The sequence below is a fragment of the Schistocerca americana genome, chromosome 4, assembly GCF_021461395.2.
Source record: "Schistocerca americana isolate TAMUIC-IGC-003095 chromosome 4, iqSchAmer2.1, whole genome shotgun sequence".
Classification (NCBI taxonomy): Eukaryota; Metazoa; Arthropoda; class Insecta; order Orthoptera; family Acrididae; genus Schistocerca; species Schistocerca americana.
Window position 1 is genome coordinate 431,611,824 of NC_060122.1, and position 14,494 is coordinate 431,626,317.

A 14,494-nucleotide genomic window follows, 5' to 3' on the forward strand; every position below is an offset into this window, starting at 1 on the left:
GCCAGACTGCATTTCATATCCTTCAGACTTCAGCTGTCATCAGTTACTTACACTATGTGATCAAAAGTATCCAGATGCCTGGCTAAAAATGACTTACAAGTTCGTGGCGCCCTCCACCGGTAATGCTGGAATTCACTATGGTATTAGCCTACCCTTAGCCTTTATGATAACTTTCACTCTCGCAGACATACGTTCAGTCAGGCGCTGGAAGGTTTCTTGGGGAATGGAAGCCCATTATTCACGCAGTGCTGCACTGAGGAGAGATATCGATGTCTGTCGGTGAGGCCTAGCACGAAGTCGGCGTTTCGAAACATCCCAAAGGTGTTCTATAGGATTCAGGTCAGGATTCTGTGCAGGCCAGTCTATTACAGACATGTTATTGTTGTGTAACCACTCTGCCACAGGCCGTGCATTATGAATGTGTTGAACGATGCAATCGCCATCCCCAAATTACTCTTCAAAAGCGGGAAGCAAGCAGGTGCTTAAAACATCAATGTAGGCTGTGCTGTGATAGTGCCACTCAAAACAACAAGGGGTGCAAGCCCCCTCCATGAAAAACACGACCACACCATAACACCACCGTCTTCGAATTTAACTGTTGGCAGATGACGTTCACCGAGCATTCGCCATACCCACACCCTACCATTGGATCGCCACATTGTGTACCGTGAATCGTCACTCCACACGACGTTTTTCCGCTGTTCAACCGTCCAGTGTTTACACTGCTTACACCAAGCGAGGCGTCGTTTCGCACTTTCCAGTGTGATGTGTGGCTGATGAGCAGTCGCTCGATCATGAAATCCAAGTTTTCTCACGTCCCGCCTAACTGTCATAGTACTTGCAGTGGATCCTGATGCAGTTCGGAATTCCTATGTGATGGTCTGGATAGATGTCTCCCTATTACACATTACGACCCTCTTCAACTGTCGGCGGTCTCTGTTAGTCAACAGACGAGGTCGGCCTGTACGCTTTTGTTCTGTACGCGTCCCTTCACGTTTCCACTTCACTATCACATCGGAAACAGTGGACCTAGGAATGTTTAGGAGTGTGGAAATATCGCGTTCAGACGTATGACTCAAGCGACACCCAATCACCTAACCACGTTCGAATTCCATGAGTTCCGTGGAGCACTCCATTCTGCTCTCTCACGATGTCTGATGACTACATAGATCGCTGATATCGAGGAGTACCTGGCAGTAGGTGGCAGTACAATGCACCTAATATGAAAAAGGTATGTTTTTGGGAGTGTCCGGATACTTTTGATTACATAGTGTAGCTGCCCAAATAGTAAAACTTACATACATTTTCTAATCTAATTCACGTGATTTGATTCAAGTACATCCCCTTATTCTTTTTCTAATTTTGTTGATGTCCATTTCATATCTTTTCAAGACACAATCAATTCCTTTCAACAACTCTTCTAAGTCCTTCTCCATATCTGACAGTATTACAATGTCATCGACAAACCTTAAAGCTTTTATTTCTTCTCCCTGAACTTAATTCCCTTTCCAAATTTCTCCTTGGTTCCCTTCGCAGCTTGCTTAATGTACAGATTGAACAACATTGCGGATGGGCTACAACCCTTAGTGCTAGTTGTGAGTAACCTTCTGCTCACTGTATTTCATCCTTGCTACCTTCAAGATTTCAAAGAGTGTAGTTCAGTCAGTTCTATCAAAAGTCTTCTCTAAATCTGCGAATCCTATAAACGTACGTTTGCACTTCTCAGCTTCGCCGTTATGACAAGTCGTAGCGTCTGTGTTGCCTGACGTGTTCCAACATTTCTCTGGAATCCAAACTGATCCTCTCGAGGTCAGCTTCTACCAGTTTTGCTATCATTATGTAATTCGTGTCGTGTCAGTGTTTTGCAGCCACAACTTCTTGAAATGATAGTTCGGTAATTTTTCTTGTCAGCAGCTGCTTTCTTTGGAATTGGAATTATTTCATTCTTCCTGAAGTCTGAAGGTACTTCTCCTTTCTCATGTACAAGGTGGCGCAGGTAAAAATAGCCCCCCCCCCTCCTCTTTGAATGCGAGTGCAGAAGTTCGACTTCTGAAACAGCCACAACAATGTAATTTTTATGCAATAATCGATTGTTAACATTCTTCTGCCAGTATTTCAGTTTATTTAATCAGTGAAGTTGGACATTTCTCTTCGTGGTCTGCGAAATTACTTTCTCGATAGAAGAAAGAATTGAAACTGTGTAAGCATGTGTGAAAACAGGTTCGATTGAGAAACCTCGCGAAATTTTCGGGATGAAGTATCCGGAAAGCAAAGATGCCAAGAAAGGGTCTGTATAAAAACTGGTGCACTTACGGATCTGTGCGAAATGTAAAACGACAAGGAGTTACTTCAGTTCGCACACAAGAAGTTATTGCAAAAATTCGCCGAAGAATTATTCAGAGCCCAAAGAAGTCTACACGTAAATTGGCCCATTAGATATAAATAGGAGGAGTTTACTAGCGGATATTGAAAAGTGTTAATCTGAAGCCATATCGTGTGACGGTTGTGCAGCAATTACAGGAGGATAACAGAAACGTGTAGATGACTGCACGTGGCTTTTGAATAACATCAACCATGGTTTGTTACACCCTTTCCATTACATCAAGGGTGATGAAGGACGACTTCGCCTTTCAGGTCATGTGAATTCGCAGAACACGAGGTACTGAGTAACCTAACATTGTGTGTCAGCAACTGCTTCATGATGGAAACATCGGTGTCAAAAAGACAATACCCTCAGCATGGTTGCATGTATGGAAATTTCTGATATGTTTTGTGTTCAATTCACTGGATATTAAATACAATACTTCTTTCAGTAAGATGAGGCAAGAAGCGACGTGTCTAAGGTATCCCTGGAACGAGTCCATGTTGTCTTTACCATGTTCACCAGATGTAACAACATGTGATTTTTTTTCCTGTGGGGACACTTGAAGAGCAAGGTCTATGAAACACATCCACATACAATGCAGGAACTGTAAGACAACATCAGCCGTGAAGTTACTGTCATCGATATCCGACTTTACACCGGGAGTATCTGAATATGCTTAGATGTGTACGGCTGTGTATTGATATTGCAGGGCATCACTTTCAACATTTTCTATAATTGTATTTTTCACTGTGTTTGTTATTGTAAATATATGTTAAGTCCATTTCAGCTCTTCGTTTCTGTAATTTCACTACATTTTCTTTATACTTACACGAGCTAGTTTTATCTGCACCACCCCCTCTTTTGTATACCAGGTGGAATAGTTTTGTCATGGCTTATTCTCCGGCGGATATCTGCAGTTCTGAGGTAATGTCGTCTCTTTCAGGGGCCTTGTTTCCACTTTGGTTTTTCAGTGGTCTGTCAACTTATTCTCTCAGTATCAAATCCTGATCTCATCTTCATCTACGACCTCTTTCTATAGTATTGTTTGTTTCCCCTGTATAGAGTCTCTACATATTCCCTCCACCATTCAGTTTTTCATTCTTTACTTAATACTGGTTTACCATCTGAGTTCTTGATACTCATACGGCTGATTCTTTTTCCTCTATTTTTCTATAAGCGACATATACCTTTCGCCTAGTTATACATGTTTCTACAGCCTTGCACTTGCCCTCTGGACATCCCTGTTAAGACATTTTACACTTTCTGTCAATTTGATATTTTTAGACGTGTGAATTCCCTTTTATCCGAAACATTTTCTGCATTTTTACATTTTCCCCTATGGTCAATTAAATTCAGTTCCTCCTATGTTACTTACCAGGGCTAGTCTTGTAATCTATGTGATCCCATGCTGCCTTCACTGTTTCATTTCTCAAAGCTGCCTGTTCATTTTGTACCGTATTTCTTTCCGTTGCTTCAGTCCAACGCCGCCTGCGGCTCTCTCTCATACTCTCAACAACCTCTGATTTTTTCAATTCATCCAGATCTCATCTTCTCAGTTTCCTTTTTGTAATGTTTTCAGTTTTAATTTTCAGATCATAAACAATAAGTTGTGGTCAAAGTCCATATTTACCCATGGAGATATCTTACAGCTTAAAATCTGGTTTCAAAACCTCTGTCTCATAACTGTATAATGAAACTGAAACCTTCTAGTGTCCCCAAATCCCTTCCATGTATATAACCTTCTTTCATGATTCTTAAACTAAGTGTTAGCGATGATTAAATTTCTACAAGGAGGCTTCCTCTTTTATTCCTTTCCCCCAGTCGAAATTCTTCTATTATTTTGCTTTATCTTAGATTTCCTACTGTCGAATTCCAGCTCGCCATCACAATTAAGTTTTCCTCTCAGTTAACTATCTGGGTAGTCTCCTATATATCAGTACACATTCTTTCAATCTCTTCATCATCTGTGGAAATAGTTGGCTCATAAACTTGTACAACTGTGGTGAGTGTTGACTTCGTGGCTACCTTGGCTGTAATGCAATGTTTATAGTAGCTCATCCGCATTTCTATTTTCTTATCCATTATTTGAGCTACTCCTGCATTACCCATCTTTGGTTATTTGCCGGTGTGGCCGATCGGTTCTAGGCGCTTCAGTCTGGAACCGCGCGACAGCTACGGTCGCAGGTTCGAATCCTGCCTCGCGCATGGATGTGTGTGATGTCCTTAGGTTAGTTAGGTTTAAGTAGTTCTAAGTTCTAGGGGACTGATGACCGCAGTTGTTAAGTCCCATAGTGCTCAAAGCCATTTGAACCATTTTTGATTTGATTATTTGCTGATTACTCTGTACTACGCTGACCAGAAGTCCCGTTCTTGCTGCCACCGTGCTTCACCAATTTTCACTATTTCGAATCTCAATCTATGAATTTAACTTGCTGAATTTCCTAACCTGTTTATCAAAGCAAGAAGTCTCACAGTCCACTATCAGACACACAAAATGTCATTTTTTCCTGATGATGAGAACTTTCTGAGTAGACCCCACCAAGAGGTTCCAATGAGGGATTATTTTACCTCCAGAATATTTTATCCGAGTGGATACTATCATCATTCAAACACACAGTAGAGCTGCTTGCTATCTTAAAAATTACTGTTGTTTCCCCTTGCTTTCAGCCGTTTTCATTACCATCACAGCAAGGCTATGTTGGCTAAGGTTACAAGGCCAGATTCGTCAGTCAGCCAAATTGTTGACCCTACGGCAACTGAAAAGGCTGCCCATCTACAGGATCCACGGGTTAGTTTGGCTTCTCAACACATACCCCTCAATTGTGGTAGCTCTCACATTATGGCAGTCTGTATCGTTGAGGTACGCGAGCCCTCCTACCTCGGGAAGGGCCGTGGTTCATTTCACAGATAGGGTTCAGAACTTATTGTCCTTCCATGTACCATAAAATCCACAAACAAGATTCTGTTAGCGTCCGGTGCGCCAGCGAGTAACGAGTATGACTTCAAGTCACGGCTAGTAGTCACTGAGGGCACTCTGAGAGCATGGACAACCTCTTCCATCATGTTTTACCTCTCATACGATGGTATCATGCCGTCATATTTTAAAAGGACAGTGCTCGTCCACATGTAGCACGTGCCTCTATAATCTGTCTGCGTGATGTTGAGGTACTCCCGTGGCTAAAAAGATAGTAGACAGTGTCGGAAGTTCCATGCGGCTTTTCGCGGATGATGCTGTAGTATACAGAGAAGTTGCAGCATTAGAAAATTGTAGCGAAATGCAGGAAGATCTGCAGCGGATGGGCACTTGGTGCAGGGAGTGGCAACTGTCCCTTAACATAGACAAATGTAATGTATTGCGAATACATAGAAAGAAGGATCCTTTATTGTATGATTATATGATAGCGGAACAAACACTGGTAGCAGTTACTTCTGTAAAATATCTGGGAGTATGCGTGCGGAACGATTTGAAGTGGAATGATCATATAAAATAATTGTTGGTAAGGCGGGTACCAGGTTGAGATTCATTGGGAGAGTGCTTAGAAAATGTAGTCCATCAACAAAGGAGGTGGCTTACAAAACACTCGTTCGACCTATACTTGAGTATTGCTCATCAGTGTGGGATCCGTACCAGATCGGTTTGACGGAGGAAATAGAGAAGATCCAAAGAAGAGCGGCGGGTTTCGTCACAGAGTTATTTGGTAACCGTGATAGCGTTACGGAGATGTTTAATAAACTCAAGTGGCAGACTCTGCAAGAGAGGCGCTCTGCATCGCGGTGTAGATTGCTCGCCAGGTTTCGAGAGGGTGCGTTTCTGGATGAGGTATCGAATATATTGCTTCCCCCTACTTATACCTCCCGAGGAGATCACGAATGTAAAATTAGAGAGATTAGAGCGCGCACGGAGGCTTTCAGACAGTCGTTCTTCCCGCGAACCATACGCGACTGGAACAGGAAAGGGAGGTAATGACAGTGGCACGTAAAGTGCCCTCCGCCACACACCGTTGGGTGGCTTGCGGAGTATAAATGTAGATGTAGATCTCCAAATGTGATCCCAATACTACATTTGTGGACCAGCTTGGACGTCAACTCCGTTGCTGCGTCAGTACCAGCTTGCGTCAGGAGAGGCATCCAGGCCAGAAGGGGTGCCACAGTATACTGATAAGTGGCCTCATACTGCCAAGGCATTTGTAAATTTGACTCGAATATATTATCACTGAAGTAACATAATATACCCTCTCAACTTGTAAAATTACTTTTCCTCCTCTGCTTCTGTATGCTTCGTTTTTTCTTGTCAGACAGTGTATCTTTAGTGGCAACTGCTGTTTGCCAGCAGTAACAAACATCCACCATCTGACGACGTGCGACAGTTGTCTCGAGAAAATATTGTAAGACACACAAAACGTGATTCGGCGGCAGACATGAGAGCCATATGCTGAAGATACCCGCTGAGAAAATCTGAGGACTCTTACGAATAATTAACAAGATTACTGGGTGTAATCGAAAGTATATTAAGAAATATTTTAATAACCTGGTGTAAGTATTCTCTAAATGTGTCATCATACTAAATCGCGTCCACTGATATAATACAGATGATAATGGAATCATAACTCTAAAAAAGTTTTGAATAGTACCTGCCAATTCGAAATTATTATCTCCTGTTCTTAGAAAAACTGATTTTTCTTTAGAAACTTTGCAAGTTGTACTACCTTGGTGTGTATCGTAGATAAACTGTTATGCATTCCGTCTTACTATTTAAAATACATAGGGGACTAACGTAAAGCCGTTACCTTTGGGGTTTGGAAATGCCGATTGATGTAGAAGATTAATTTTTTAAAAAATTATCTTTTCCCCACAAGCCTGTGAAAATCAATCGGAATAGACTAGACATAATTAAGTGCAAACACTTCCATCCCATGTGCAAGGTGTATGAGACAGACGAAATACCCTGAGACTTCAAGGAGAACGTAATAATTCGAATTCCAAAGAAGCAGATGTTGACAGGTGTGACTATTACCGAACTATAAGTTTAATAACTCATGGCTGCAAAATAGCAACACCAATTCTCTACAGAAGAATAGAAAAACTAGTAGAAGCCGACCTCAGGGAAGATCAGTTCGGATTCCGGAGAAATGCAGGAACACGCGAGGCAATAATAACCCTACGACTTATCTTAGGAGTTAGGTTAAAGAAAGGCAAACCTAGGTTTATAGCATTTGTAGATTTAGAGAACACTTTTGGCAATGTTGATTGCAGTTCTCTTTTTAAATTTCTAAAGTATCGTGGGTAAAATACAGGGAGAAAAACGTTATTTACAATTTGTACAGAAACCAAAAGGCAGTTATAAGAGTCAAGGGGCAGGAAGGGAAGCAGTAGTTGAGAAGGAAGTGAAACAGGGTTGTAACCTATCACCGATGTTATTCAATCTGAGTAGGAATTAAAGTTCAGGTAGCAGAAATAAAAAATGAGTTTTGCCGATGACATTGTAATTTTGTCGGAGACAGCAAAGGACCTGTAAGAGCAGTTGAACGGAATCGACAGTGTCTTGAAAGGAGGATTTAAGATGAAAATCAACAAAGGCAAAAAAGGATACAGAAATGCAGTCGAATTAAATCAGGTGATGCTGAGGGAATTAGATTAGGAAACGAGGCATGTAAAGTAGTAAATGAATTTTGTTATTTGGGCATTAAAATAATCGACGATGGCAGGAGAGGATATAAAACGTAGACTGGCAATGGCAAGAAAAGCGTTTCTGAAGAAGAAAAATTTGTTAACATCGAATGTAGATTTAAGTGTCAGGAAGTCTTTTCGGAAATTATTTGTATGGAGTGTAGCCATGTGTGGAGGAGAAACATTGACGATAAAGAGTTTAGACAATAAGAGAATAGAAGCTTTTGAAATGTGATGCTACAGAAGAATGCTGAAGAAGAGGAGGGTAACTAATGAGAAGGTACTAATTGGAAGTGGGGAGAAAAGGAATTTGTCGCGCAACCTGACTAGAAGAAGGGATTGGTTGATAGGACACATTGTGTGACATGAAGGAATCACCAATTTAGTACTGGAGGGAAGTGTGAGGGGTAAGAATTGTAGAGGAAGACCAAGAGATGAATACAGTAAGCAGATTTGAAAGATGGAAATTCCAGAAGTTATTTGGACAAAAACAGGCTTGCACAGGACAGAGTAATATGGAGAGATGTATCACACTAGTCTTCGGACTGAAGCCCACAACAACAACTATTATGGGTAGGTTAAAACTAGTAAAGCTGCTGTTGATTGAGGACACTACAATTGCTTAAGCTGCGGCCACTCTCTACCTTGGCGTCCTGGTCGGCGCAGGGCCCCAGCTGCCTCCAGAGGGTGAGCCTCTCGGAGAGGTCGACCTGCGCCAGCGGCAGCTGCACGCCGCCGATGCTGTGGTGGCGCGAGTACGCGTCGAAGTCATACAGGAGTACCTCCAGCGTGCGCCGCGGCAGCGCTGCCGGCGACACCTCGAACACGAAGTCCTCGTCGAACACTGCAACACCACGGTCGCCCGTCAGCCCCCTCGTCTAACTGTGGCGTTAGTTTCAGTCTGTACTCCTTTCTCGTCTTCTTTCTATCTCGGCTTTTATGCAGATTGTGAAAGTATCACTAGGAGCCTGTTTTCAGAAATGAATATTCTCGAACTAATATAACGCTGGTCATTGAACCTCTGGTACCACGCGCCGCGGAATTTGAATCCCCACCAGACGTCATGGACGTCGAAGACCCCTAGAGCAGGGCTTCACAACATATGTGCTCGCGAAGCAAGCTGTGAGCAGCAAGGTGCGAGCACGGAGCAGCGCGAGCACGCTACCCCCCACTACCGGACCAGAGCGGAGAGTGGGGAAAGTCACGTGGGGCACACAACAGCTGCCGCCAGTCAATGTAAATCCGCGGCCACCTGCAGGGATATCACTCACGAATTATTACTGCGACAAATGAAACAAATAAAGGAGAATGTACACATGCCTCATAATTTTATTAGCTTAGTGTATGCCTCTACATTCGCATTAATTTGTGAACTGTTACACAATAAAAGGAGTCACTGAAGTGTGGGATTCTCGGTTATCTTGTACTTTTTGCCCTTTACAATTGCGTCTATGTTCGGAGTAATTGTTCTTGTGCATTTTAGGCGCAGCGTGCAGTTTAAATTTCGATCAGAGAATGCGTTTCTCAGGTGCGTCTTGTTACATTTCATTGCAGAGAACAGTTGTTCACAAACATACGTGGAACCGAACATTGATATTATTGTAGCCGCCAGTTTGTGCAAACGAGGAAATCTATCCTGAGGGAAGTGTCTGTAGAATTCCAAAATGTTTTTCTTGTTCTGAAATTTGTCTCTGTATTCTCTGTCACACTGCAGGTCAATAATTTCTTGCTGCAGCTCAGGACGAATCTCTTAAATATTCGCTGAATATGGAGAGAACAGATCAAAATCACTGTCTAGTGCTGTCAGATCTTGAAAGCGCTGATCAACTAAACTATGTGAATAACGTTCACAGTCTTTGTGAACATCTTGCATGGATGATAATTTAAGAAAATGAGCTAGGTTTCCTGTTTCCAGCTGACTCATCCAAAGTGTCAATTTCATTTTAAAAGCTCGTATTCGATCGATGAAATGAGTAATTAGCAGATCTTTACCTTGTAGTAAAATGCTCAAAGCATTCAGATGGCTAGTTAAATCTAATAAGAACGCGAGATCACAGTCAAACGTGCGCGCGCATTTCCCCTCCCTCCCCTCCCTCCCTACTCCGCGACCTTGCACCTGCTCGCGAGCACGTGCCTGAGCAGACGCGAGTACTCGCGCTCAAAACCGGCCAGTTGTTAAGCCCTGCCCTAGAGGTCTCTGCACCAACGCGCCGTAAGCCGTGGCGGCGCGCGCCTCCTGGCCCGCTTTTAGTGTGAGGGCGCCACAGTGGAACACGTGGTCCCAGCAGCCAATAGCGGCGCCCCCGATAGAATATTTAAGCGCCTGCCTCTCGCTCAGCTAGCCACCCTCACCTACCTTGGCCTCACCATTGACCGTCACCTCACCTGGATCCCTCATCTCCGCTCCATCCAATCCAAAGCTCACAACCGCCTCCGACTCCTCAAACTCCTCTCCGGCCGGACATGGGGGTTGCACCCATCTACCATCCTCCACACCTACAAATCCTTAATCCGTCCCATCCTCTGTTATGCCAGTCCTGCCTGGATATCTGCCCCCAATTCTATAAGTCCCTCCAGATCCTTGAGCGTCATGCACTCCGCCTCGCCTTCCGTATACGCCTCCCGTCCCCCACGCGGATCCTCTATGATCTCATTCCTTTCCCCCATCTGCTCCTATTCCTCGAACATATCCACATCCTCTACACCTCCCGCCGTCTTGAACCCCCTCACCCCCTGGTTGCTCCTCTCCTCTCCGATCCCTGCCCCCTGCCCCGTCTTCACCATTGTGTCCCCCCTACCCTACATCTCTACACCCGACATCTCCTTTCCCAAGGTGGCTTCCATCAACTCCCCCTCCCGCATGATGCCCTCTCTCCCTCCATTTATCCCTCCTATCAACTCTGATCCTCACTCCCCCTCCTTTCCTCTGTCCTTTTCCCGGGCTCCCTCTCCCCCCCTTCCATCCTCTTTCTTCCCCACCTCCCCTCTCTTTGCCCCCTTCTCTCCCCTGCGTCCTTTTACATTCCCCTCCTCTGCCTCCTCTCATTCCCTCCCGCGTCTGCCCTTCTCCCATCTTTATTAGTCCTCTCCCTCCTTGGTTCCCCCCCCTTTTCTTTTTTTCCTCTCCTCCCTCCTTGTTTTTCCCCCTACTCTAGGTCCCCCCCCCCCATCTGCCTTGGGTCGGGAGTGCCATATTTGTGCCGCCTTTTTCGTGCAGTGTTTTACAGTGTGTTTTTCCAGTGCATGCTCCGTGTTGTGTCTTTTAGGCAGTGTAGCGAACAGCCATCATACTGTCACTGGGTGTGCTTTTTATCTTTTGCGAACAGAAACCAGACTGTCGCCATGTTTTTTAATTGTGTGTCTCCTATGTTACTTGTCCGATTCCTGTGTATTTTATCAACATTGCCATCCCCTTTAGCTTTCTGTTTTAACTTTCCGCATTTTTACGCCATTTTCCACTTTAAATCACCATTTTATCGCCTGTTTTTTTCTTGTTTCTTTCTTCTTCCTTTTTTTCAAAAAAAGTCTGTAGGCTGTAGAGCAGCATAGTAAGCTGCTGCCAGCCCGCCCCCTTCAGGGGGAATTGAAAATCAATAAAGGAAAAAAAAAAAAGCTCAGCTAGCCAGTCTAACCCTGCGTACGTCTCTGGACACATCGCCTCATCTTAGACAGCTTATTTATTTTCTTGTTCTGTGTACGAGTGGACGTGGTTGCTAGGTTTTCTTGTGACTCCGTTGTTTCAGGCTTCTTGTTGTTCGTTCTGTCCTTCGTTGGTCGTGTCTGTCCTCTCCTATTGTGTTGTTGTTCGAGGGCCACTCTGTCCTGCCGTGCTTTCCGTCACTTCTCCCCTGCGACCGTTCCCGTCGCCGTGACAACAAAAACAGCAATACAATGAAAGCAACAAACGTCAGATTGGCATGGAAAGTGAAATTGACGATGATCATCTGGAATAGTGCAGAAATGCGGCTCTTTGCTAAACACTACGCAACGCCATTCATCAACAGTCCACGCTTCCCTTTCACGGCACCACTCAAAATGCAACCCTTTTGTTTTGCGAGTTAACGGCTGCCTAAGCATTGGACAGTAATATCCTAGTGTGGCACCTGCTAGTCTCCGGCCAATGATGTGGGATGACACAGAAAGTTGCAGGGAATCTATTATTTGTTCTCGGGTGGCAGGCACAGATGTGCAAGGGTCACTTATGATGTGCTCAGTGCTCGTTACGGCGATCCTCCCTTGTGGAGGCCAGAACATAATGACGAATATGCCTACTCTCGTGTGCTGGCCAGTCTGTGGATGGTTTTTTCCATCTACCTCGGCGAATGCGGGTTGGTTCCCCTTATTCTGCCTCAGTTACTCTATGTCGGCGATTGCTGCGCAAACACCATTTCCACGTACGCGTACACCATAATTATTCTACCACAGAAACATTTGGGGTTACACTCGTCTGGTATGAGACGTTTGCGGGAGGGGGGGGGGGGGGTCCACTGCGCACAATAACCCTAGGTTCGGTGTGGGGCGGCGGGGTGGGTGGACTGCTCTGGCCAGTGGTGGGTTTGTGAACCACTGAGGGCTACGGCGGGACGAAGCCTCTCCGTCGTTTCTAGGTCCTCGGTTTAATACATGCCTACCCTCATGTTCCCATGCAGCTCAACATCGGGCCACTGTCACATCCGAAAGCCCTCAAATCTGGACATTGCACCGTTCGAGCAGCTGGCCAAATGGAGACCCACAATGAGGTCCCTTTGAACCTCTGTCTGGTACTGATCGTTATCAAGGGGTACAGGAAAACGGGCAACAGCACTTGACATATACGGCGGTTATGCATTCAAGGACTGGCACCATCCACCGGTGCTTGATTTCGCTGATCTGAAGAGAACCAGTGTATTCAACGAGGCAACGCCTTTGGCGACATCGTGTTGCTGTGCAATCACTAAGCCAGAACACAAGCGCAGTTGGTGGCATTCGACGGGTGTCGTTAACTGCACACAAAGCTCACAGGACAAATATCAATAATAGTTATGATAGCTACGAAAAACAAGAATGTGTGGCATGTGTATTGTCAGGAATAGCAACCAATAATTAAAATGGCTAGATGGGGTAATAAAATGTTGTAGAAACATCAGTTGGCAAAAAATATAGCATATTAATAAAAGAGAAAAATCAAGTTGTAGTATAACGAACATTTTAGAGTACGAGTGACAACATATAGGCACCATTTTGCATAAAATAACTGCCTAGTATATAAAAATTGTCAGCAAAGAGGATATAATTGTGTAAAACAGCAAATAGTACTGCCCTCTATGAGAAGAGGATAATTAATAACGACTATGTTTAACTTGCGAAGCCACATGTGTACGTTAGAGGGTCTATCACGTCCCTCAAGACCCAAAAAATGTGAAAGTGAGCGTCCTGTACTTGTGGACAGTAATCAGATAAGGAAATCGAACAGTTTTAGCTTATTACCATTTAGAGGAAAAATGTGCGTTACGAACAAATTCACTCTGTTCACTGATAATTTTTTAGGTACTGTCTTCCTGCTGTTATTAACCTTTAATTCCTCAAATAATCTGAACAAACGATCCTTCGGTACAACATGCAGAGTACGGAAATTGCTCTCGATGTCATAAACGCAGTTGGTGGGCTTTGCCAAATGCATCCCGATGGTAGTATTATTCTCTTACTGCATATGTTCCCCTGAAACGGTATGCTAAATAGGTGGCTTTCTACCTATCGTAGTATTGATCATAGTCGCCGCAATTTATTTTGTACATACCGGAATTAGAACACTATTCATAACTGTTGCTATACTTTTTTTTAGTTTGGTGATGCAAGCTGTGCATGCAGTTGCTAAGTGCGCTGGTGTTCTGCTGTTGTGATTGCACCGCAGTATGATGTTGAAGCGGTGTTTCCACTTTTAGGGATTTCACCATTTTTTAGGACGAAACATATTGTATTTTGTGTGGTTCAGGGCTGTTTTATTTTAACAGGAATTTAGGGAAATTTAGTGAAAAGTCGATCTTGAGATGGTAACCTTATTATTAATGATAGGCGCCACTTTACGTATTGCTTTATGGCCCCCACAGATATATTAAAAGGTATTCTCTCAAACCGTTATTGTGTGCAATCCGTCTAACGTTAAGTTACTACATTAGCTGTTCTGTTACAGTTGTTAAGGGCGACATCGGAATTTAGTCGTATTATACTTACAGTAATCGCATGAAAAGTCGATTGATTATAATGGCTGCGTAACAGGGTATCCACAAGTAGCACGAAAACTGGAGACAGTCTGTGGAAGACGTGTTTTGCAATTTCAATTTTTTGGTGACAAAAAGCAACATGCAAAAAGCAGACGATGAATGGGATAATCAAGCTCTTATCGGCGCCAAGCATTTTGGCGTTGAAGGTCAAGAAGAAATAGAAAGAAAATTGGGAGCTTAAATTTATTGGTATAAGGCAATA

The 14,494-nt window shown here is 43.9% G+C and overlaps 1 protein-coding gene across 1 annotated transcript in view; it reads right to left on the reverse strand.

The window, feature by feature from the left end:
* Nucleotides 1–14,494, reverse strand: part of LOC124613229 (synaptotagmin-5) — a 128,902-nt gene that overhangs the window by 22,038 nt on the left and 92,370 nt on the right. The window contains exon 6 of the mRNA XM_047141904.1: nucleotides 8,677–8,876. Within this exon, the coding sequence (XP_046997860.1) occupies nucleotides 8,677–8,876 (200 nt within the window). The remainder of the gene's footprint in view (nucleotides 1–8,676; nucleotides 8,877–14,494) is intronic.